Genomic DNA, 22,248 nt, shown 5'->3' on the forward strand with positions numbered 1-22,248 from the left:
CAATGGCAAAATTTGGTGCTGCATGAGGACCTCCAGATTTTTCTCTTGTCACTGATCTGTTATCCTGTTTAAACATCCAATACAGTAAAAGTTAAATTTGCGTTGGTTCACGTGTACTTTTTCCAAATTACTGCTGTTTTCTCAAAAATCTGCATTCCCATGGTCCTTCATGTGCCTCAAATACATTTCATTTTTTTTTATACATTAAGTATTATTTTAAGCACTGATATAGTACCTGTCCTCTATTAATACAGCCATTATTTTTCTTCAGGTCAAATTAGGAAATTTTGAGCATGAAGTCAAACCAACATCATCACACATATATTTGTATGTTCTGATTTTGCTGCCGATTGTAGTGGGTGTCATTATAGGTAAGTACAGTAATGTGTTTTCAGGTTTTTATTTGCTGAAGGTTATAATCATGACACATAAAGACATATACATACATGCACATGTTTATGACTGTCACAAACAGTCTGGTGGTTTTCCCTTGTTCCAAATAAGAGTGGACAAAGTTAACTCTGGTCTGGTGAAGTCCATCTTGTCAGAATACAGCATGTTACAAGACAGTAGTTTTGGCTGTTCTGCTGGGATTAGTCGCCATTGTTCAGTGAGGCAAGCCCTAGGTCTGACATCCTTGTGTCCCAACTTGAGCTGTTCCAGCTGTCAGAGCTGGGCACTCCTCCTGTCCCCAAGGCAGATGTTCCCTAACAAATGGCTTATCCTCGAGCAGTGTTTGTGCTGTTTCTGCTCAGTCTTATTTGGATCATTCATGAATTTGTAGGTCATTACTGAATTGATGGAGGTAAATAGTTATCCCCTCCTCTTTCTGTCAGTCCTTATATCTGAATGTTTTGACCTGGCTATATATTTGATAAATTTCCACTTCCGTAGTAAGCTTAGGGGGTTGTTCTTTTTTTGTTTAGTTTTGGTTTTTTGGTTGTGTTTCTTTTTAAAAAATGCATTACCTTTACAGGAACTATATCTCACACATTTACTCTCTTGAAATAAGCTTTAGAGAAGTTAACAGAACAACCATTTCTGCTTTAGGTTGCTAGCAGTAGAAGTGGTTTGTTAGAGTCTTTGTCTCACTGTGCATGTTGTATACATAGCAGGGTGTGCTGTACTTTCAAATAAAGATGGATTGACAATTCTAAGATGTTAAAAGAAATGTTTTTTATTAAACATTGTGGTTTACATCCAGATAACCAGGACTCATGGGTACTAGCACACAGGCAACAGCAGAAACAGTAATCGTCCTGGAGAATGCAAGTGTATGTTAATGTTTCTGTTTCTTAAAATAACATTGAAACTCATCTTGTATAGGGCTTGTCTGTTCTGCAATTTCTGTACTCAGAATCTTTTCTTGATTCCTTTTTAGCGGCATTCATAGTTACTAGATACAAATCCAAAGAGTTAACACGTAAACAGAGTCAGCAACTGGAACTGCTGGAATATGAGATTCGGAAGGAAATACGCGAGGGTAGGTCTAAAGGGCTTTATAGAGCTTAAGTACAGCATAATTTCTCAACTGAAACTGTCAAGAAGCTCACATTATACAAACATTTTAATATTATAGCTGTTAGATTTGTGTTATGTTGTATCAGAGTTCCTCTGAAATGTTGGTGTGCACTGCAGTAGCAGTTAGCACTGAGCTAATAGGATTGCCTGTCATATTTCCTTCAACAAAAGCAGGGAAAAAAATTGATCGGTACTTTCCCACTCATAAGAGCTCCAGCTAGGAAAGCAACCCTTCTTCCCTGAAATCTGTTTTTTAAGGAATATCTACTGCGATCAAGTTATAACTGTGAAGATGATTTTGTGTCGACTAAACTAACTGTCAGTGGTGGGGGGTGCTTTTTCAGGATTTGCTGAACTGCAGATGGATGAATTAGATGTGGTGGATAGCTTTGGAACTGTTCCCTTCCTTGACTACAAACACTTTGCTCTTAGAACTTTCTTTCCAGAGGTAAATATTTACAAGTGTTTCAGTTGTCAGCCCTGCCTAATAATGAAAAAGCTAGGAAGGTCAGGATCAAATAATTGAAGTAAATACTACACAGTAATCATACATTGTTTTCACAAGAAACTTTTCTTAAATCAAGAATTGCCAAAGAACACTTTAAGACTGTACATCTCTATATTTAACCAAACCTAAATGCTCTAGATAAAGCACTGTTGTTGAATTTTCAAGGGTTGTGTGTGCATCCATCTCTTTTTTCCCCAGCCTCACCAAGCTGCTTGCCTTTCAGGACACCCTAACTAAGCTATAATTTATCCATTGCTTTTTCTGTTCTCATGCTTTCACTTTCCATGCTATAGCTAATTAAAGTAACAGTCAGGCTAGCTAACATGCTAGCGAACATCATGACACTTCCTAATTAGACTTGTGGGATGAAGAAGTGGCTCTAAGGTTGTGCTGACTTTCTACTCCAAGCTGCTGACAGCAATGGTAAGACCTTGATTCAAAGGAGTGCAGGTCAAATGCTTAAAAATTACATAAGTACTTAAGTGCTGCCCAGTTTAGAGGTGAATATTTTCGCTGTTCATCAGCAGTTTGTGCTGCTGTGTCAGAGGGTTGGAGACACAATTCTCTCAAATGTTTTAGTTTTCTTGCTTTTTTTTTTTTTGCATATGTGACACATTACAGTGCTAATAAGTGTGTTTCCACAGCTTTCAAAATTACTTCATGATGTTAACCTGTGCTTACTGGCATTTACTAATTGGCAGAAGCTGTGATCTCAACTGGTGATACTGTGCTGTTTAACTGACACCAGTGAATAGAAACCCGTGGTTAGTGCTGTGGTGTTGTAGGGTATAGGTGGTATCTGTGTGAATTATCTACTAGTCTTCATGTGTTACTCGTCACTGCTGCAACCCAGTCCTACAGTCTTATCTGTACACTGCTTCCCTTTATCACCAAGCGTGATCCCACTAAAAGCTCGTTGGGATAAAGTTAAACACGTGTTAGTGCAGAATCAGGGCCGTTTTTTTTGTACAACACCAAGTACCCAACACAAAGGCAGAATAATATTTAACAATTAATATATGCGTGATCTTTGTACACTTTGAGTCCAGTTCTCGCACCAAAGGAAACTGGGAATATATCTTCTGGTACTGCTGTGATGCCCCCAGTTTAATTTGTATGGGGTCAGTAGGAGATCTGAAGAAAGTGGACTAAGGAAACCTTATTTTCTGCATCTCTTTCCTTTCTGTTTGTTTTGTTGCCAGGCATATTTGCATTTAAATTGTGGGTTTACTTTTAAGAATATGTCTTTTCATAGTGATAGTCCCCTGTCAAAACACAATCAATTTGTAGAAGTTGTCTGGGTGGAAATGCTTTGCTTTATGCAAAGAAAAAAGGCACAAAGTCTGCCACCATGTTGCATTGTGTGAGGTCAGAAGGGGAAGGGCTCCTGTTTTGCCTTGGCAAGTGTCATGCCACTGTGCATCTTGGAAATGATTCCACTTACATTTTTGTCTCAGATTGAAATACTGATACCGCGAGGGTAAACTTACCACTGTTAGCTCTCTGCAGACATGCAGTGTCAGGCAAGTTTTTAAAGTATTGTGTACCAATTTTTCCTAAGTACTTACCATTTACATTGCAGGAGTGTCCAAACATGCCTTGTGCTGCATGAATGTGGTAGGAGAGCAGTGCCCTACTAAACAAATATTACAGATGAACAGAAAAGGTGATGGGCTGATAGATTGCCACCAAGTGTGACAGTTTTGACAAGTTGACAGAAGGGTCGAAGTGACAAACCACCTGTTTGCTCACTAACCCCATGTGTTTGTATGATGTCCATATTGTACTCTTTCTGCCTTCCAGTGTGTTTGATGGCTTTGTCTCATCTAATCCAAGCTGTTTAAACACAGGCGTTAAAGGTGTTCACTGAGCATCTTCAAGAAAGTGATTCAACCCACTTGCCTGAGACATCTGTCTCAGGATGGGATGAGTTGCTTAAAGAGAGAGTCAGATCCTTAAAATTAAGGAGTGATGGACCCCATCTTTATTTTTTTATTTCTTGCTTCCTGATGCTTTCATTTTCTATATTTAATCTGATTTGATAGCTTTTGTTTTGTGCTTAATGCTTGTAGGTATTAAATGGATATTACAGCTATTGTTAAAACATTCCTTATGTTTGGCCCAATAGTTGCTTACTTGTTAGGTTTTTATTATTATTTCTGTTTTCTCTCAATTTCCTACATTGCTTGCTTTAGTGCTGACATGCTTGTTCCCTGTTCACAAGCATTTTTAACCTTAAATGTGGTTCTGGTTGTTTCAGACTGTGTGTGTGTGTTTTATTGGTAGGTTGTTCAGGGGTGGTGAAGAAGTTCTGGAAAAATGGGAATAGCCAGTGGAGGAAGAGGAGTAGGGGAGAAGAGAACAGGAGGCATGAGGAAAGGGAGGGATGAAAAATCAGATCTGTAGATGAAAAATTAGATGTGAGCCAGGACTGTGCACTTGCAGCCCAGAAGGCCAATCGTTCCCTGGACTGCATAAAAAGAAGCCTGGCCAGCAGGTTGAGGGAGGTGATTCTCCCCTTCTGCTCCTGTTAGACCCCACCTGGAGTACTGTGTTCAGCCCTGGGGTCCCCAGCACAAGGAAGATATGGATGTGTTGGAGCAGGTGCAGAGGATGGTCAGAGAGCTGGGTCACCTCTCCTGTGAAGACAGGCTGAGTGAGTTGGGGTTGTTCAGCCTGGAGAAGAGAAGGCTCCAGGGAGACCTATTGCAGCCTTTCAGTATAAAGAAGGCCTATAATAAAGACAGAGACAGACTTTTTACCAGGGCCCGTAGTGACAGGATGAGGGGCAATGTATTTAAACTGAAAGAAGATAGATTCAGATTGGTCAGAAGGAAGAAATTATTTACACTGAGGATGGTTGCAGGTGCACTGAAACAGGTTGCCCAGAGAAGCTGTGGCTGCCTCATCTGCAGAAGTGTTCAGGGCCAGGCTGGACGGGGCTTGGAGCAACCTGGTCTAGTGGAAGGTGTCCCTGCCTGTGGCAAGGAGTTGAACTAGATCATCTTTGAATGTCTTCCAGCCCAAACCATTCTGTAATTCTATGATCCTGTAAGGAAACTAGGGGCTCCCAGCGTCACAGATGAAGCAGATGACAGTAAATGTTACTAGTGTGGATTTGTTCCTTAAGGATGCTGCTTTGGGAACATACAGCTGTGTTGGGACCTTACAGGCTGTAAGAGTCAGACAAGAGGCATTGACAAGGCATTTGGGAACTGGACACTTCCTGTTTTGTGACAGCTCTCTCTAGGACTGGATGTGTTGTGGCACCTGTGCCTCTCCAGAGACTGGCAGCGTGGACCTCCTGGGGAGTTCATTAGTGAACATTCATGAAGTGGCTTAAAATGAATGGAGGCAGATGAACTCAAGTGTCACTCTGTTGCAGAAACCCCATATTCCAAAGGCTATCACTGCCATCCAAGAAGGAAGCAGCCTGCAGCACCCCTTGCACACCAGCATGTTTGTAGAAGAGGGTAATAAACAGCTTTTCCTGCAGAGCGTTAGTTGGCTGCTCTGCTAGTGCAACTCAGCAGCATGGAGTAACCCACAGAGTAACACTGAAGGTTATCTTTGAGAGTTCACTTTTCAGTGAACCTTGGCAGCACCTTTGCAGAAGTTATTGTGTAGAGCTGTTGCACTGAAGCCACGTTAGAAGCCAGCATTTCCATTGTTCTGTTTCAAGTTGTATGCTATCAGGAACGTGCTCAGCGTGTTTAACGTGTACGTGTGTTAGAAACTTCTCGTATACGTAAGAATGATAAATATCACCTGTCTTATATTTTAGTCAGGAGGCTTTGCATCCATCTTCAGTGAAGACATGCCACAGGTAAGTTGATGTGGTGTGATATGCCTTAATAAATATTTTTTCAAGAGTGATTGTACCCCTTATCTCAGTTTTGTCCGAGAACACATCAGATGATTGCATCTTCAGTATGTTCCCTTTCCCCCATGAGGAGGGTTACATGGATTTATATGTAAAAAGAAATTAATACCTAAGTTGCTGTTACCCAATGTCTACTATGACTTATTTAAATAAAATAAACATAATTTAGTCATGCGAAATGACAGGCAAACTTAACTTTAATAAACTTAGCTTGACTTAAAACTGCCATTACTTTGTGTGTATGACAGAAGCTGTATGCTCTGCATGTGTGTACTGTGTGGTACACAAACCCAAATGCATCTTCCGTAAAATCCTGAGACCTATGAAATAAATGCAAAATTCCCACTGATTTGAATGAGGCCAGGATCTTATCTCATATGTTGCTTACCATTTTTCTGAGCATGAAGAATCCATCATAGCCAAACTACAGTTTGCTTATTTTTGTTTAACTATTCCAGAGCAGAGACCAAACGAGCAAGGATGAAAGCTTCAACATGTTGCATGCTTTAATTTGTAACAAGAACTTTCTTGTTACTCTCATTCACACCCTTGAAAAGCAGAAAAATTTCTCTGTGAAAGACAGGTATAGTATGATTATGCTTATCATCTTCAAGACAAAGAATTAGCAGAAAAAAACCAACATGAATTGTAGGTCACAAATGTAATTTCTACTTCTTGCAAAGCAAGCTTGCATTTCTCCAGAGCATTTTTCCATCTTTTCCATCTGCACACACTGAGGACAAAAAAACATTGCCATTAAAACAAGCTATTAAAGAGAAATCAGAATGTTTGTACATGTAAACAAAATGGCAAAAGAGCAGGAAAACTCATTTCCAAACTGTAAACACTTCCTGCAGTTAGATCAACAGTTGTACAGTTTAGAAATGTTCTGTCACTGAAGCAGGTGTTGTTCTGCAGAATTACATTTAGAGACACAAATTGTGTTTAAAAAACAATCACAAGAGCAGATGGACTTGCATTTTTTATTTTTCATAGAGATCAGTGGACAGTTTCTGTGCCTGAGAAAGAAACTTAAGATATGAACTGTACTAAAGTGTTTTGTTTATTAAAGATGACTGGGAAGAGAAATGCTGATATTACAGCATTCTCTTTTGTTTTTTCTTTTTCAGGTGCTTGTTTGCATCCTTCTTGACCATTGCACTACAAACTAAGCTGGTTTATCTAACCCATATTTTGGAAGTGTTGACAAAGGACTTGATGGAGCAATCAAGCAATGTGCAGCCTAAGCTCCTGCTCAGACGAACGGAATCTGTGGTAGAAAAACTGCTGACAAACTGGATGTCTGTCTGCCTGTCGGGATTTCTCCGGGTATGTACATCTTTTCACCGTGCAAGATACACAAAGAATATTAACTGATTTCTTCCATAGGAGTTGGTGGTGGGAATGGTTTAAAGCATTCGATCTAACATTTAACATTACTAATATGTGCTTTTCTAGTTCAGGTGACTTAGCTGTCATCAATGGGGTGTAGGAAAAGAGTGCGTATGTAAGCGATGATCATCTCTTTTCTTTGGCTGAGATCTGGGTAATTTTGCAATTCTAGTTTATCCTTTTCTTGTGTCAGGCATTATTTCAACTCCATGAGATGTACTGTAATCATACTAAAAGACTGACACGCTTGTGAAAATGCTGCTGTACCTTTCTATGCAAGCTGATGGAAAGCTACCACATAATGGACATATTGAGAATACCATCTTTTGGAAAACTAAACTTCTTTCCAGACTTTTTAACCTCCAAACAGCATTGCAGATTTCAAAAACTAAGTGACTTCAACTGGAAGCAAAAGAAGCTTCTATTTTTTTTTATTTTGCTGTTTGTTAATTTTTGTCCACTTGGTAGCACTTCGTTCTTGGTTTCAGTGCTTGGTTATGCTTCCTGTCTCTCTTGCCAGTGTGATGGTGTTGCACTGTTGGTATCACTCAGATCAGTCCTTGCATTAATACAGCAGCAGAATTGTTGAGGCTCAGCAGCTTTGCACCAGTTTTCTGTAACCCCAGAAGAGAGCCAAGGAACTGTCAGAGATGTGTTCTCAGTACACCAGTCATCTTTACAAAACTGTGCTAGTGAGAGGCTGTAGCCAGACTGTGGGAATGGTGTCACACGGAAACAAAGATTCATCCTTTCTCAGGTGCTTTCCTGAAGCCTGGGGTTGAGGCTGGAGAGGGAAGCCCTAGTTTCATTCCCTCTTTCATTGACAGACCAGTGTATGTCCCACCACCTTGTTCCCAAGGCTTTTTTTCTGGGGACAACAAGAGGAGACACCAATTCAAAAAGAAACTAGTTGTTAGCTTGTTTTCTCACCAGCCTGAAAAAGGAAGAAACAGCTGAAGTATGCATGTGAACACATGCACATCTCACCCCCCACCCACTCTTTGGTGGAACTGGGAAGCGTCTGCCAGGTGGAATAGGAGCAGCTTGTCTGTAGTGCTTGTGCTTGTGCACAGCAAGGGGCTGTGAGCTTATCTTGTCACACACTCCAGCTGTCCCTTGCTATTTGCATGAGACTTTCACACTGAAAAGCAAAGGATGGAGGTTAAACAAATAACTAGATAAATCTGCTCAGCGGGATTTGCTTTTCTAATTGCAAGATAACAAGTTAGTTAAAAGGAAATAATTTGTTACACTTGAGTTTTTTCTAGCTATTCGTGCCCATTTAATGATTACAAAAACAAACATGTTCCTTGCTTTTTCTTGATGCCCTAGGAGACAATTGGTGAACCTTTCTATTTGCTAGTGACAACCCTCAATCAGAGGATAAACAAAGGACCTGTTGACGCAATAACTTGCAAAGCCCTGTACACACTGAATGAAGACTGGCTGCTGTGGCAAGTGTCTGAATTCAAAACAGTGGTATGTTTTCCAGTTTGTGTTCCCTCCAAAACGAGACAACTACAATGTTTTCTGTTTTTCTAGGAAGCTAAATTAAGGCTCTTGATCACTAAGGTGATGGTTAAGTACCCAGATAATGAAATTGTTATTGCTGACAAAGTTTCAAAATGCAATAGTATTTAACTAGCTGGTAGTATTTCACCAATATACATTTCACAAATAGCACTCTCTCCTCATTTCACAGCATGCCTTAGTTGCCAAAGGTCTGGCTTAATGAAGTCTCAGGGTATTAAAATTCCTTCCTATTTTAAAGTGTACTGCAAAAATATAAATGTATGCTTAGAATTTAAACTAAATTACAGCTTTCCAATGAACGAAAGAATGGAATGCAGAGGTTTTATTTTTCTATTGTATCTACTTGTGGCTAATCTTCAGGCAGCAATAATTTGCTGTGGGTTTCCATGTTATTAGCTCCAATTAGCAAAGTTACACTGTGGTGGATTTTACTGAGTTGCTTGGTTAAAAACAAGGGATCTGGGACGTCTGGCTAAGTTTCTGAACTTTACCGTAGATTCCTCGCCTTTCTCAAAGCAACTACAAAGTGCTTCCTATTTTGCAATTATACCCAGAATTCTTTGAAAGCTGGAATTCCCTTACTGATTGTTGTTGTGACTCTGAGGAGAGAAGGGACAGCAACAATTATTGCTCTTGCTGAACCTAGGACAGGAGCATGTAAAAATTGTGACTTTTTGAGTAGGAGGTCTGAGAAAGATTTTCAGAATAGCCAGAGTACTTTTTCCCCAGAATTTCCAAGTGATTTTGAGTCTGAGAACTTAAAAATCTGCATCTACAGTCATTTCCATGGCTTCCTTGCTTCTGTACTCCTGGCTTCCTGTTGGGGTTACCAGATATACTTAGGAGTATAAAAACTGCGACTGAAGAGTGGGCTTCAGAGCTTGGGAGCAGCAGCTGCGATGGTAGGGACACTGCAAGTGCTGGTGGCCTTGGAGGAGAATTCAATCCTTTTCAGAGCCCGTATCCTGAGCTGCAGGTAGTGCTGGACCTTCCAGGTCTGCCCATCATCCTGTTTTGCAGGACGAACCCAGAGATCCTAAGATACCACATACGTCAGTAGGCTACATGACCTTGGAAATTTTGGCTGGTCAGCAATCTATTGGGACTTGGCTCACTGGGTCATGTAGGAAGCTCACTGAAATCACAACCTTTCTGTGAAACGTTTTCTGCTGAAAGCTCTTGGACTGACAGATTTACGGTCAAATCTTATAGTAATTTACAAAGCTGTTGTTGGAAGCTTCATTTGAAGGTGCTTCAAGCTAAGTTACTACAGTGTGCATTTGGAAAAGAAGCTTGTGACTAAAAATTAAATGAGTAATACTGTATTTTTGATTTCCTTGCTTGTGCACTGCCTTCTGGCATGAATTTGGGATCCAGGGTAAGCTTAAGTGTGCACTATATATATCCATAGGATACAAAACCAGTAGTAATGCAAAGCAACAATTTGCAAGTAAGCTCAATATGCCTGTTACTAGTAGATTGTGCAGGAACATCTGGTCATGTGGAATTGATTGACTTTTTCTTATTTATAGCATGAAATTCAAGTTGAGAGAATCTGGGGGGGGGGGGGGGATATCTCACTCTGAAACTGCTGAATGCTGCCTTAAATACTTTTTTCTTGTGTTATTCCTGTGCATGCAGTCACTGATAGGGTTTTGTGGGCAGCCTGCAGTGAAGAGGAGAGAGGGGAAGTGGTCTGAAGGACTCTGTAAGTGGGGAAGGCTGTTTGCAGATGGATGAGGAAGTGAGAGATCAGATAGCCTTTCTCAAACATTGTTTGCTGCCTTTGTATCCCACCTTTTTAAATAGGAGATTATGATACTGTTACAGGGTTACTAAGTCAGCTTTCCCCATTAAGGTCCAGCAGTTTGACTTAGTTGAGAAGTGGCTGAATGTTCCCTTTAAAACCATCAGAAAAGGAGGGAGGATCCTGCAGCAAAATTACGGAGATGGAGCCCAAGGACTAGTTCTGGCTGGACAGAGAAACTGCTTTGTTTGGTGTTTTGTCTAAGATTTATGCTGGAAACTAAAACTGTACTCTGAAAGAAATCTAAGTGGAATAGCAAGGCTTTCTGGGCTGGGGAGGCAGGCCAGCTATGCACATTTTCTCTTCAAAGTGGCTTTTAACAGGATGCTAAAGTGGAAGGAGTCAGCTTTTCTTCTGTCACTAACACCACTTCACATGCACTGCAATGACATGAAGGACCCGTGAGTATACAGACAGGGAACCAAGTATTTCCTCCTTTCTTTGGAAGAAAATTTCCACCGAAAGGATTTTCTAAATGGAATAAATCCTGAGTAGAGTTTTAAAATGCATTTGCACATATTCTCACTGCAGTTACATTCTCAGTCTTGCAATATTTTGCTGGTATTTTATTTTGCCCCTTTCCACAGACCCACAAAGCAGTACATTAAAACCTACTTGTCCAGAGCAAAGTATAAAAACAGCCAAACAGCCAAAATGAGGGGGATAAAAAGATACTGAAGCACATCTGCAGACACTCAGTGTCCAGATTTTTAAGCTATGTTGGCACTTGAAGACAGAGGGGGGCATTTGGTAGGGAGTTCAATGCTCAAATCAGTGGCAGGGCACAAGCAAGGGTGTATGCACTCCACATGCAAATTCTCCTTTCAGGATTTGGACTTCAGTTCCAAACCAGGACAAGCAAGGTACAGACAGGCTCCTAAAAATTAGGGGGAGGTTCACAGGTCTTCTCCTAAACACACCACTATGCAGATAAAATCTTGGGGCAGGAGAAGGAAGAAGCACTGGGCATAGCGAAAGTAGGAAGGACAGGAGATATTTTCTAAATTTCAGGCCATTTGTAGGAAATAAAAAAGAAAACAAAGAAACATGTTGGTTTTGAATTGTATCAGAGCTGTCCCTTGGCTGGGCCCCATGCCTTTTTATAAGGGCCACAGACCTCAGAACCCTGCTACTGTTATCCCTCTCTGCTGGAAAGGGTCAGATATTGAAGAGAGATGGGCTGCTGAAGTAAATACTCAGGCAGAGGAATTGAAGGAAAGATGCTTCTAAAAGCACTGGTCCAGTATGAGCTGAGGAGCTGTGTGTTTTCATGCTGTGCTTATGTTTGAGTATTGAGAAATAAAACTGCCTTGAAAGAGACTTGGATGTCTCAGGGAGCCTTTTCACAGGCTGAGGAAGCAAGCCTGCTTTCTCACAGGCAGACAAGCAGCTGCACCCCTTGGTGGATAATTCACTCAATGGCTGATGAAGAAGCACAGTGCACAGCTGAGTGTTAGTCTTTCACTGAAGTGTTTCATTTTAAATAGAAAAGCTGTACAATGCCAGCCAGGCATGGGAGAAGTTCTCAGTGGCATCTCTCCTGTGGAAAACCAGGGGAGACTTCATTTGGTAGACTTGGAGCTTTGGCATTCATTTGAATAGTCACTGCTTATTTTAAAAAAGGGATTGGGGCTCTTGAATTCTTTGCTGAAATGAGTTTGCATTTTTAGATGGGAAGAAATGATCTAATTCACCTGTTCACCAACAGCCTTTTATTGAAAGTGAAGCAAAGCCACGTGGTGGAAGGTTGTTTAAAACGTTCAGCTGCTTTACGAGTTAAAAGGATGTTAAAAGAAGTGGGAGGGCTGTAAGGGAGTAAAGCAGAGACAGGGAACCCAATTTAAGATGCCATGGTTGTGGTGTATTATTAGGCACGCTTTGTGAGAGATACAGAAGCTATTAGAAGCATGTGACATATGGGGATTTTCGTCAGCACAAAATGAGACAACAGCCCTTGCTAGGAAGCCAGCAGTGCAGATGTTGGCTCCAGGAGTCTTCTGAATTAGATACAGATCGAGTATCGCACTGTAGCATCGAGAGTACAACCCCTGCTTTGCGTAGTGCTCATCTCGCCTACGCTTAACTCCTGTAACATTTTTCTTATGCCAGTTTGTTAGTTGTTCTATAACCTCTTCATGGGTAACTGTTCTGGCTGCTACAGAAGGATCATAAAATCAATCTGATTTTTCCTGTTTATTGTATTTCATAGTCTGGGAGACAGGGGAGTAGGTTTAAGGCAGTTTCATTGTGCTGTACGTCATAGTGCTGTCTCCTTCACATAGAATTCTCTAACTTTTACCAGTCAAAAGTTTTTCTTGTTTTTCAGTCTGTCTGATACATGGAAATCTGCTTTGTTCAGATGCGCAGCTAAGTAGAGAACAGGGTGGTGAATAAGAGCCCTTGAATATCACAGATGATTTTTCTTTACTTGTAAAAAACCATGGCATTATCACATTCCTTTATTAAACTACATCTCATTATCTGCTATGGTTATTAATAGCTTTACTAAATAATTCATTATTTGAAATTAATTTTCAAGAAAACTACAAATCTGAAAAACCATCTGTAAACATTGGCTTCAAATGTCATTATTTCTGTCACTGCATGAGTGAAAAAAAATGCTTTTTAAAATTTGTTCCTGTCTTTTAGCTAGATTCCAAGCTGGTTTCTATACAAGTAGTTGCAGATGCCTGCCTGGTGCTCCTTAAGTAGCCTTTAACAATTCTTGCAACCTCTGTTAAACCTTTGCTGAAGAGCACTGTGACCTTGTGTTGCTAATCACTAATTCTAGCGCATAGTCTCATCTTGAGGTATTACTGGGTTAACCACGTCCTGTAATTTTCTCCTGAATCTTTCCCTAAGTTGACTCGTATTTTCTTTTCCTTTGCAAAGTGAGAGAGCTCAGAAAAGGACCTGATGGTGTTTCCTTGTGAGATCCGTGTGTCCTCCCATCATTCCTCTTAAATGTTTTCTGACCTTCAGAGCTGATCATAAAAGGGCTTTCATAATTCTACAGTAATTTCTGATTCTTTTTTCAGTGCCACACTTTATGTTTAAATGCAGTGATTGTGACTGTCAGGTTCTGATTAACGGTTTCCAAAGCCAGGGATTGTGCAGTCAGACAGCTTGAATCTGATTTATGAAAACTTCAGCTACAGAGGGAAGACTTAATAATAGTTGGCTCTCCTAGCTTCTGTTCAATTGCTGCACCACTTAAGATTAATTTCTGTAGGAAATCATATCAGCAAAACTGTCTGTCTCTCTTGGGTTAGAGACTTTTATGTATTTAAATATTTGTTCCCGTCTGACCACCTCTTTGAGTGATAAAGTGTTGTTATTATCCTCACATTGTGGATATTTTTGATTAAGGAGTTCATAAATGACTAGTATTCCACCTACATGAAGGACTGCTGCTCTCTTTTTACAGTCCTGTCACCCTATAGTGAGTTGAGTGAGGATGGGAGGACTGTCACATGCTAATAACTGAAGAGGCTGCACATTTATGTGTGATCTGTGTGAGAGCATGTGCTGAGAAGGAGATGCAGCAGAGAAAAAAGTCAGTTTTTCTTGACAGTCTGAAAGGAAGAGGAAATTAAGCAGTTGCATGAATATTGCAGTGTAGGAATAATGTTAGGAGGAAAGGATCAGCTAAAGGAAGGAGTGCTTCCAAGGATGTAAAGACAGTTCAACGTCAGTTAAAGTGTGAGTAGCTACTCCAGAAAGATCAGTTTGGAGACTAGAAGAGACAAGGACTTTGATTAAAATGAGTTTTTCAAAACCAAAATACAGTTGGTCCCTGCCCACATTTTTGTCCTAGAAGACCGTGACCTTAGGGCAGTCAAAGTCAAGGGCAGGACTGCTGTCTGTTCAGTTGGTCTGTGGGCCTAACCAAGCATGACTCCCTCATTCCTGTGCCAATATATATTTTACTAATTTTCTGCATGAAATCCCAACCTGAGGCATGGCATCCAGTCTGCTTCTCCTTGTGCAGGCACCATTCCCACATATCCTCTTCTTCTGTTCCATCTGTCCTTTCCATGGGCTCATTTTCTCCACAATTAAACGTCTTGGTGCCCTGATTAAGTTATTCTCTGTTACTTCAGTTACATCCTATAGTCTTTATTAAATCCCGATCTTCATTGTTTTGCAGGCCTGTTTTTAATACTCATTTTGCTTCTGTAGAAACAGTAAAGTTAATTTATGTCTCATTGGACTAGTTTTTTTTTTCATCACCGGTGTGTTGTAGTTTCCTCTCTTGCTGAGTAATAAAGCAGAAAATAGCATTCTACAACTATTAACAACTACCCATTTTTCTAAGAGAGAAAAGCTGTCCCTGCAGCAACCTGCACAGAAATTCTTTCCTTCACATGACAGCAGGGAAAAAAACATTTTTCAGTTGCTTCCTCTTTTAACAATCACTCCTTCACTGAGTCACACCTGCAGCCCTCTCATTTCACTCAAAAGATGTGGATTATACCAGAAGTGTCCAACAGCCACACTGGTTTGAGTACGTAGATTTTCCTATGCTTCTTGCAGTCCAGTGTTTTAATTCTGTCCCAAGACACCTGCAGCAGAACATCTGTATCTGTGTAGCTGAACGGTGATTTCTCTGCAAGGAGCAGGCTGTGGCACTGCGTATTATTGTTATCATTGCTCTGCAATAGCAATTCTGTGGTTTTTCCTGCCTTTTGGCAGTTTATCTGCCTGGACTGACCAGAAATATGACCTGACTGAAAACGTTCCCTGGAGATGGTCACCCAGACTCATTGGCACCTCCCTCTACCCCATACTCACCTTGTGTGCAGCCTTAAGCAGATGAATTGTGTCCCAGCTAAGAGCAGCTGTGAGCTAAAGGGTAGGGGTGTTGTAGCTGCACAGGTTGTGTGTGTGTTTGACCTGCAGTAATAACTAACAGAATAAATCACACTTTTTGATGCGGATCTGGACCACTTTGGGTTCTATCTGCTGCAACGTGCTTTCCCTTTCCTTCTGCAATAGGCCTGTCTCTGCTGCCTCTAGAGACATGGCTGTATGCAGACACTGATGTCTCCAAGGGAGGTGTATTTTTTTGTATGATACAAGGCACTTAGCATAATCTGCTGGTGTAAATATGCATTTCAGCACTGCTTCCTCTCCACTCAAAATCAATCATGCTTACCATGACAACTTACTTAGCAACCCTATCAGATCTCTGGTTGCTTAAAGTTTTGCTTTTAAGGCACTCATTTTAAATAAAAGATCGGCTTTTTTTAGAGCGTGCATTGTAGTTTTCCCTGGTCTCCTGTCTGTTTTCTTTTTTTGGTAATTCACTGAAACAGATTTGCACGAAAGCAGAACACAAAATACAGTTTTGAAAATACATGGCTGTGTATCTTTGATCCTTTGGACACGAGGAATTCTAACTGCTTCGTTCTGTAATTCCTTCAAATAATCTTCATTTGAAGTAGCTTAAATAATCGATATGCTGAAGATCCTCTCAGGTTTGCTGTCAGGAGTTTGTAGGTTTCCTGTGCCAGGTGGTCCCTGTAAGTCAAATATGTGTTTCCTTCCCCAGACAGTAAACATTATCTTTGAAAAAATCCCAGAAAATGAGAGTGGAGATGCCTGTCAGACGATCCAAGTTAATGTTCTGGACTGCGACACCATTGGCCAAGCCAAGGAAAAGAGCCTTCAGGCTTTCCTTAATAAGAATGGCTTTCTCTATGGTCTTCAGCTGGATGAAATTGGTCTAGGTAAGAGAGTGTCACTGTGTTGTGTTTTCATGGAGTTCACTGATCTGTCTGTGGAGTTTTCCTGTTAGGAATTGCTACTGTTGGCTTTGATTTCTTTTTTTAAATGTTTTAGTGTTTAGGCAGAACATAGGTTTTGTAAGGAATTTATCCGGAAACACTAGATCGTTTATACTCAGAACATTGGAACTGCATCTTCCTCACTTCCGCAAGGACTTGAGCGTGCAGCTGACAAACGTTGTTCGTTGAACACACGTAATTTATATGTTCCTTTTCTGGGTTAAGTAAGGTGGTCCATCCACCTCAGTGCAGCTGGTTGATAAATTGTCAGTGGGTAGGATGACATGTCATGATTACCAAGTACTTTAGTCCCTACCTGCTATCCCTCCTACCACCCCTTGTTCCAACAGGTCTGTGTTTCCCTCAGTCAGGAAAACCTGCAAATAAAGTTTATTTACAGCCAGATTAGGTTTATATAATAGCTCACACATGACTTGCAAAGATACATGCAGTATCTACAGAAGTAAATTAGGCCATTCCAGCAGATCAGTCAAGCCATCATTTCTTGTTGGGTTTTCAAGAGCCCAAGGTCAGGTAAAAGCCTGTAGTTGCCACCATGCCACTTCCACGTGCTCCAGCAGGAAGTCTAACAAACTCAACATTGTTGGTATTTATCACCTCCTGGACTTGCTTCCCAAGATGTTGATCTTTCCTCACCTGCTCAGATGCTATGTCAGCAAGTGATGATGATTTACTTTCATATCTGACATTTATATCCCCCACCCCTGCCTGACCACCCTTCACAGATACTGTGTCAGGTCTTGTACAGTGGCTTGTGAAACCTTTCTTCTGGTCCCAGCGTGGCCATAACACCAAGGCACACTTGTGCAACGGATTAGCTAGATCAGGTGAAAGCACCTCCGAAACCTCTGCCTTGACCACAACAAAGTGAGGCACGAGTGGCCTTGTGGAAGCCACCCAGGCTGTCACCCCGGAAAATGAATCTGTGGTGTGGGAGTGAAAAACCAATCTTGTGTGACCTAGCACAAGGACAGAGAGAAACAGCTCAGTTGGGAGCCACTGGTCCAAAAATAATTAGGTGTTGTTTTTCTTTACAAACATCTGTGCAGTGAGAATGCCATTAGAATGTAATTGTTTTTTGTTGCTGTCGTACTGCAGAACTGGTGTCTGAGGAGCAGCAAAGAGAATTGTTAGATATTGATGGTTCCTCTGAGGTGATGGAGGATGGGATAAGAAAGCTAAATACCATCGGTCATTACGAGGTAAGCACGGAAGCCATACCAATGAATCAAGAAGCAGTTTCTCTCCAGCTCCAAAATGCTTGTCTGCACGGAAGTATCTTGGTTGATCAAACTGTCAAAGAGACAGCTGAGCATCGACCACAGAAGGAAAGAGCTGTGTGACACACAACTTTCTTGACAACGAGTCATACGTTCTCTGTTACTTTTCAGAGGCTTGCTTGTTGAAGGGTTGCTTGGTTGGAGCGTACCAGGTAAACTGTTACTGCCGTTGAGCATTTCAGTTGCCCGTCTAAGGAGTTTCCACTGACACTAGTCAAAATAGAGGGTGATGGGCTGAGGTGACACGTTCAGCAGATGATTTGTCTCAAATGATATGGTAGCTCACATCTTGATGCTTACAGATAGATTTTGGAAATTAGGTTAGCATGCTGAGTGCTTTTAGTGAGCTTTCTTCATTCCTCATTGTTGAATCTGAAAGTCTAGCTCTTAGCATATAATCACTTCTTATTTATTTAGACATTTTGATGATGAGTATAGGTGTGTGCCATGCGATGCAGTATGGTGCTGAGAAACCTGAGCCAGCCTTGAACACATTGCTGTCTGTGTAAGCAAATACAGTGCCATCCACAGAGAAACAAGGGCTCCTAGCAGCATTGTCTGTAGCTGGAGCAAGCTCATTTGGAGTCACTTTACAGATTTCTGGAGTTACTTGTTGCTCTCCTTAACCTTCCAGTGAGGCAGCAGTGAACCCAGGTATCCTGAGTCACCATCCAGTGTCTTAAATACAGCTTTTCCTGTGCCTATCTTGAATCTTGTCTATAGATTAACGTGGGACTTCCTCCACTCTGTTTGTAAAGATTTTGTACAAATTAGGACATTGCAGCAAAGGTCAAAGTAGATCTGAATCTGATTAGATATTTGAACTTCTGCCTAATGTGATAGTATGCACATTCTTTACTTCAGGCAGCTGTTGCAAGTGCTTCCTGGTTTTACCAGGCAGCTTTTTGCACTTCCTGAGCTCACGGCATGCCGTGGGGAAAGGGTGCCATACCTCATGGCAAACGGGTCTGCTCCAGTTGGTCAGTGTCATCCCTGGGAATCTTTGTCCCAGCCCTTGTTTTCATCTGAGGTTTCTGCAGGCAGATGCAAGTTAGGTTGGAGGCTCAGCTGTTCTTGCAAAGCTGTAACTACACTAATCATAGCGTAGCAGCTGTCTTATGGAAATTGTGCTGGGTATCTATCTCGGTTAGATATTTTAGTTCACTTCTGACACTGACAAAATCATGTACATGTTAGGCAGAAGCTTGGTGACATTTTAGGCAGTGGCTTAGTGGCAAGTATAAGCCGTTACCATATATAGTTTATTTTCTTGTATGCATATTAATACAAAAAGGAATGTAAAGGTGTCCAGTTAGCACGAAAAATGAACATTTCATACACAGTGTGAGGGTAGTAATGTTGCCTGAGGAAATTCCAACTTACATTTCAACAGTGCTTGAGTTTTGTGCCAAGCCTGATTTTTCCTTTTGTTTGCCAGACTGAAATGCTAGAAAGGAACCAGGTTTTTGAAACAGGGAGATACCATCAAATCTTTTTAAGATACTGGAGCATGAGAGTTGTGTTGTAAAGGTCCCAGAATCACCAGGCACTCCTGAAAAAGCAGACTTAGTTTCTACACTGATTTTTTAAATCTGCAAGTAGGGGATGTTTGCATTTTTGCGTAGTGTTTCTGAGGGGAGACAAATCCCCTGTACTCTTACTTAGACTTTCATGTGTCTCTGATTTACATACTCCTGTTGCTCTAATTTTTTGCTGCTAGTAGGGTTATTGATGTGATTATTTATGAGGTCTGCACTATTTCCCTCAGAATAACCACAAGCCTTGACAAGAAAGTTGCTAATTATCACAATGTCCTATTTCCCACACAAGAAGAGAGCTAGAGAACCACTTTCAGATCTGCTCTCCAAGTCAGAGATCAATTTCTCAAGCTGCATCAGCATCACATGTTCCAGGAGCAGGCACAGCCCCAGACAGCAAATCTGAGTGATCCAGGGAGCTCGCTGTCAAGAAGTGAATTACAGGGAGGACAGCAGGCCCGGAGAAAAAGAAAGAGGGGTAGAGCCACACTACTACATCTTCTGTTCTGCAAAGTAGCAGTACTCCGTGTTGTGTGGATCTGAACAGATCTCCCCCTCCCTTTTCTTCCCCCTCCGTAACACACCTGACAAAATAAAGATGTTTTGAGGTGCCCATGGGAGCAGCCCACCATGAACATGATAAGGGCAGCAGGACATGAAAGAAGGGGTTTTTTTTATTTAATTAGATCACACTGAAAGAATCAGCAAGCATGGCTGCTGCAGTAATGGTAAAGAAGGGAAAGCATGTTCCACTCAATGCTAAAAGCATAATTTGTCCCAGAAATAAAACCTGAAGTGGGGGCTTGGATCATGGCTGATCTGCACTAACGCCTCTGGTTCCTGGAGGGAAGCGCGGTTCTCCCACCCAGCTCTGCCTGTCTCCCTCAGGACAGGAGCCAACACATTTCAGCATCAAGCTGCTCTCCTGCTTCTTGGAGAGGGAACGGGGGCCGCATATTGCCCACGCCGCTCTGGGATGGGGTGAGCTGCTGGGTAGCCCTGTTCCTGTTTACCTATCTTCAGAGCCATGTAGGAAGACTCTCTGGGTTTGTGTTACCTCACAAGCCAGACTTAGGGCATATTCTCACTTGTAGTGTGTTTTAAGCACTCTGTGTTATCTGAAAGAGCTCTTGGAACACTGTGTGATAAACGGAAACCCTGCAAAAAGTCATACTTATGAAATAGATGGCATTTACTTTCCAGGAGCAAGTGTAAGTGCAGATTTCTTTGGCGCGAGACAGCTCTTGATAGAGTATCTTAATGTTTAAACTGGTTTCTTCCACCAGGCTGGCTGCCAAGGTTTAAAAAACACTTAAATTATCTTGGCAGAGATCCCTTCCTAGAACTGGCCAGTTGTTTTTGTAATTATAGAGGGAAGTACACTAGCACTTGGCAAAACTCACCATTTGACAGCAGAGCAGTGGTGTAGTTCTCAGTGGGAACTGGTTTTGCATTACTCCCTGATAATAAAAGCTTGTCTTGTCAGTTTCTTTTAAAGATAACAGTTACCATCCTGGCAGCAGTGTACATTCAGGGAAGGAAGGGGTTAGATTTTTCCTAGAAATCACCAGGTAGATAGATACGGATCTTGACCTTACAGTTCACAGGGCGTAAGTATTTTGCTCAGTTTGAAAACGGTTCTTGGAAGCTCCAGGCTAGACCCTCAACATGGCCTCTCCATAGGGCTTGGAGGGAATGGACTGAGCTGAAAGAAAGGGGGCCAGAAGAGAAATCATCCTTGTGTTCCCCTCCCTGCCTCACCTTCCTGTAAGATGCTAGTGCACTGGAGCCAGAGACTTCAACCAGGGCAGTCTGTAGAAGCAGCTTGAAGCAGTATGTGTAAATGAGAATGTCCAAGTGAGGGCTAAACCAGAAAAATCAAAGAGAAAGGTGTTGAAGGCCGGTTTGTTGGAAGAGCTGCCTCTACGCCTTGCCAGGTAAGGCTGACAAACTGCAGCCCTGGCTGCCGCTGAGAGCTGTGGACACCGTGGTGAGAGCGAAGCAGGCTGGCATGCTCCTGCACTGCCACAGACTGAGGGACAGAGGAAATGAAACTGAGGGCTTTGTGAATTCTTCAGTTCCAGCATGATGTGTTTGGTTTTTGCTTTCAGATTTCAAACGGAGCCACCATAAAAGTCTTTAAAAAGAAGGTGACTACCCGATCAGGTAATGAAGGAACTGCAACCTGTTTAATCTTGTGTGGAGAATGGGCTGGGAGTGCAGAGAGCTGAGCTGTGACAGGCTGTATCTTGGTCAATAGAAGGTCAGAAAAACTGGTACTTTGATATAGCTGAATCAAATGAAGAGCCATGTTAGCCTGGCTCTGGGCCTGTGGCAGGCACAGTGGGCCTGGGAAGGGGGAAGAAGGCAAAGAAAAGGACAGAAGGACTTACAGTTGTCAGCAAATAAATACTTAAAGATACAAACTCATAGGCAGGAAAGCAGGGCAGGGAGGCACAGGTGACACAGACAAGACCAACACAGGGAACATGCCCTGCTACGGTGCTTGGTGGTGTGCATCATGGATATAGTGGTGTGCTGTCCAGAGACAGGCATAACAGAAAAATATGGTTTGGGAGCTTTCCTTATTGACTGTGTTTCTGAAAGTTTTGACTCTGCTGTCTCAACAGCAGGTCAGGAGTTAAAGGGTGCTTACAAGGGGTCAGCTCATCTCACCTACCCCTGTGGTGCTGGTTGCTCCCAGCCCAGCTGTGGCTTGGGGGAGGTGGACTTTCTGTAGCCCTTGAGGTGAAACAGACACTCCTAGTGTGTGATTCACCATTGAAGTGGACATCTAAAGTTAGGAGACATGTGTCTCTGAGGTGCAAGTCACTGGATGGCATTGGTCTCTCCCTCAGCAAGAACAGGGCTGTCTGTTCTCAGCCGTTGCTTTCAAGCCCGACCTTAACCCGCCTGCACAGAGTACTCAGACTAAAGAAATGCAATCATCTTGTGTGCTGTCTGTTGTCCTCGTTT

At 41.8% G+C, this 22,248-nt stretch overlaps 1 protein-coding gene across 1 annotated transcript in view; it reads left to right on the forward strand.

Annotated features, from left to right (window-relative positions):
- PLXNC1 (plexin C1) overlaps window positions 1-22,248 on the forward strand; it is a gene marked incomplete at its 5' end in the record, with an annotated part of 66,991 nt that overhangs the window by 37,851 nt on the left and 6,892 nt on the right. The window contains 10 exons of the mRNA XM_010023947.1: window positions 272-371; window positions 1,382-1,483; window positions 1,866-1,969; window positions 5,814-5,855; window positions 6,371-6,495; window positions 7,043-7,241; window positions 8,637-8,787; window positions 16,203-16,376; window positions 17,553-17,656; window positions 21,384-21,438. Coding sequence (XP_010022249.1) covers window positions 272-371; window positions 1,382-1,483; window positions 1,866-1,969; window positions 5,814-5,855; window positions 6,371-6,495; window positions 7,043-7,241; window positions 8,637-8,787; window positions 16,203-16,376; window positions 17,553-17,656; window positions 21,384-21,438 — 1,156 coding nt within the window. The remainder of the gene's footprint in view (window positions 1-271; window positions 372-1,381; window positions 1,484-1,865; window positions 1,970-5,813; window positions 5,856-6,370; window positions 6,496-7,042; window positions 7,242-8,636; window positions 8,788-16,202; window positions 16,377-17,552; window positions 17,657-21,383; window positions 21,439-22,248) is intronic.

Source organism: Nestor notabilis, unplaced genomic scaffold, assembly GCF_000696875.1.
Source record: "Nestor notabilis isolate BGI_N333 unplaced genomic scaffold, ASM69687v1 scaffold7331, whole genome shotgun sequence".
Taxonomy (NCBI): Eukaryota; Metazoa; Chordata; class Aves; order Psittaciformes; family Psittacidae; genus Nestor; species Nestor notabilis.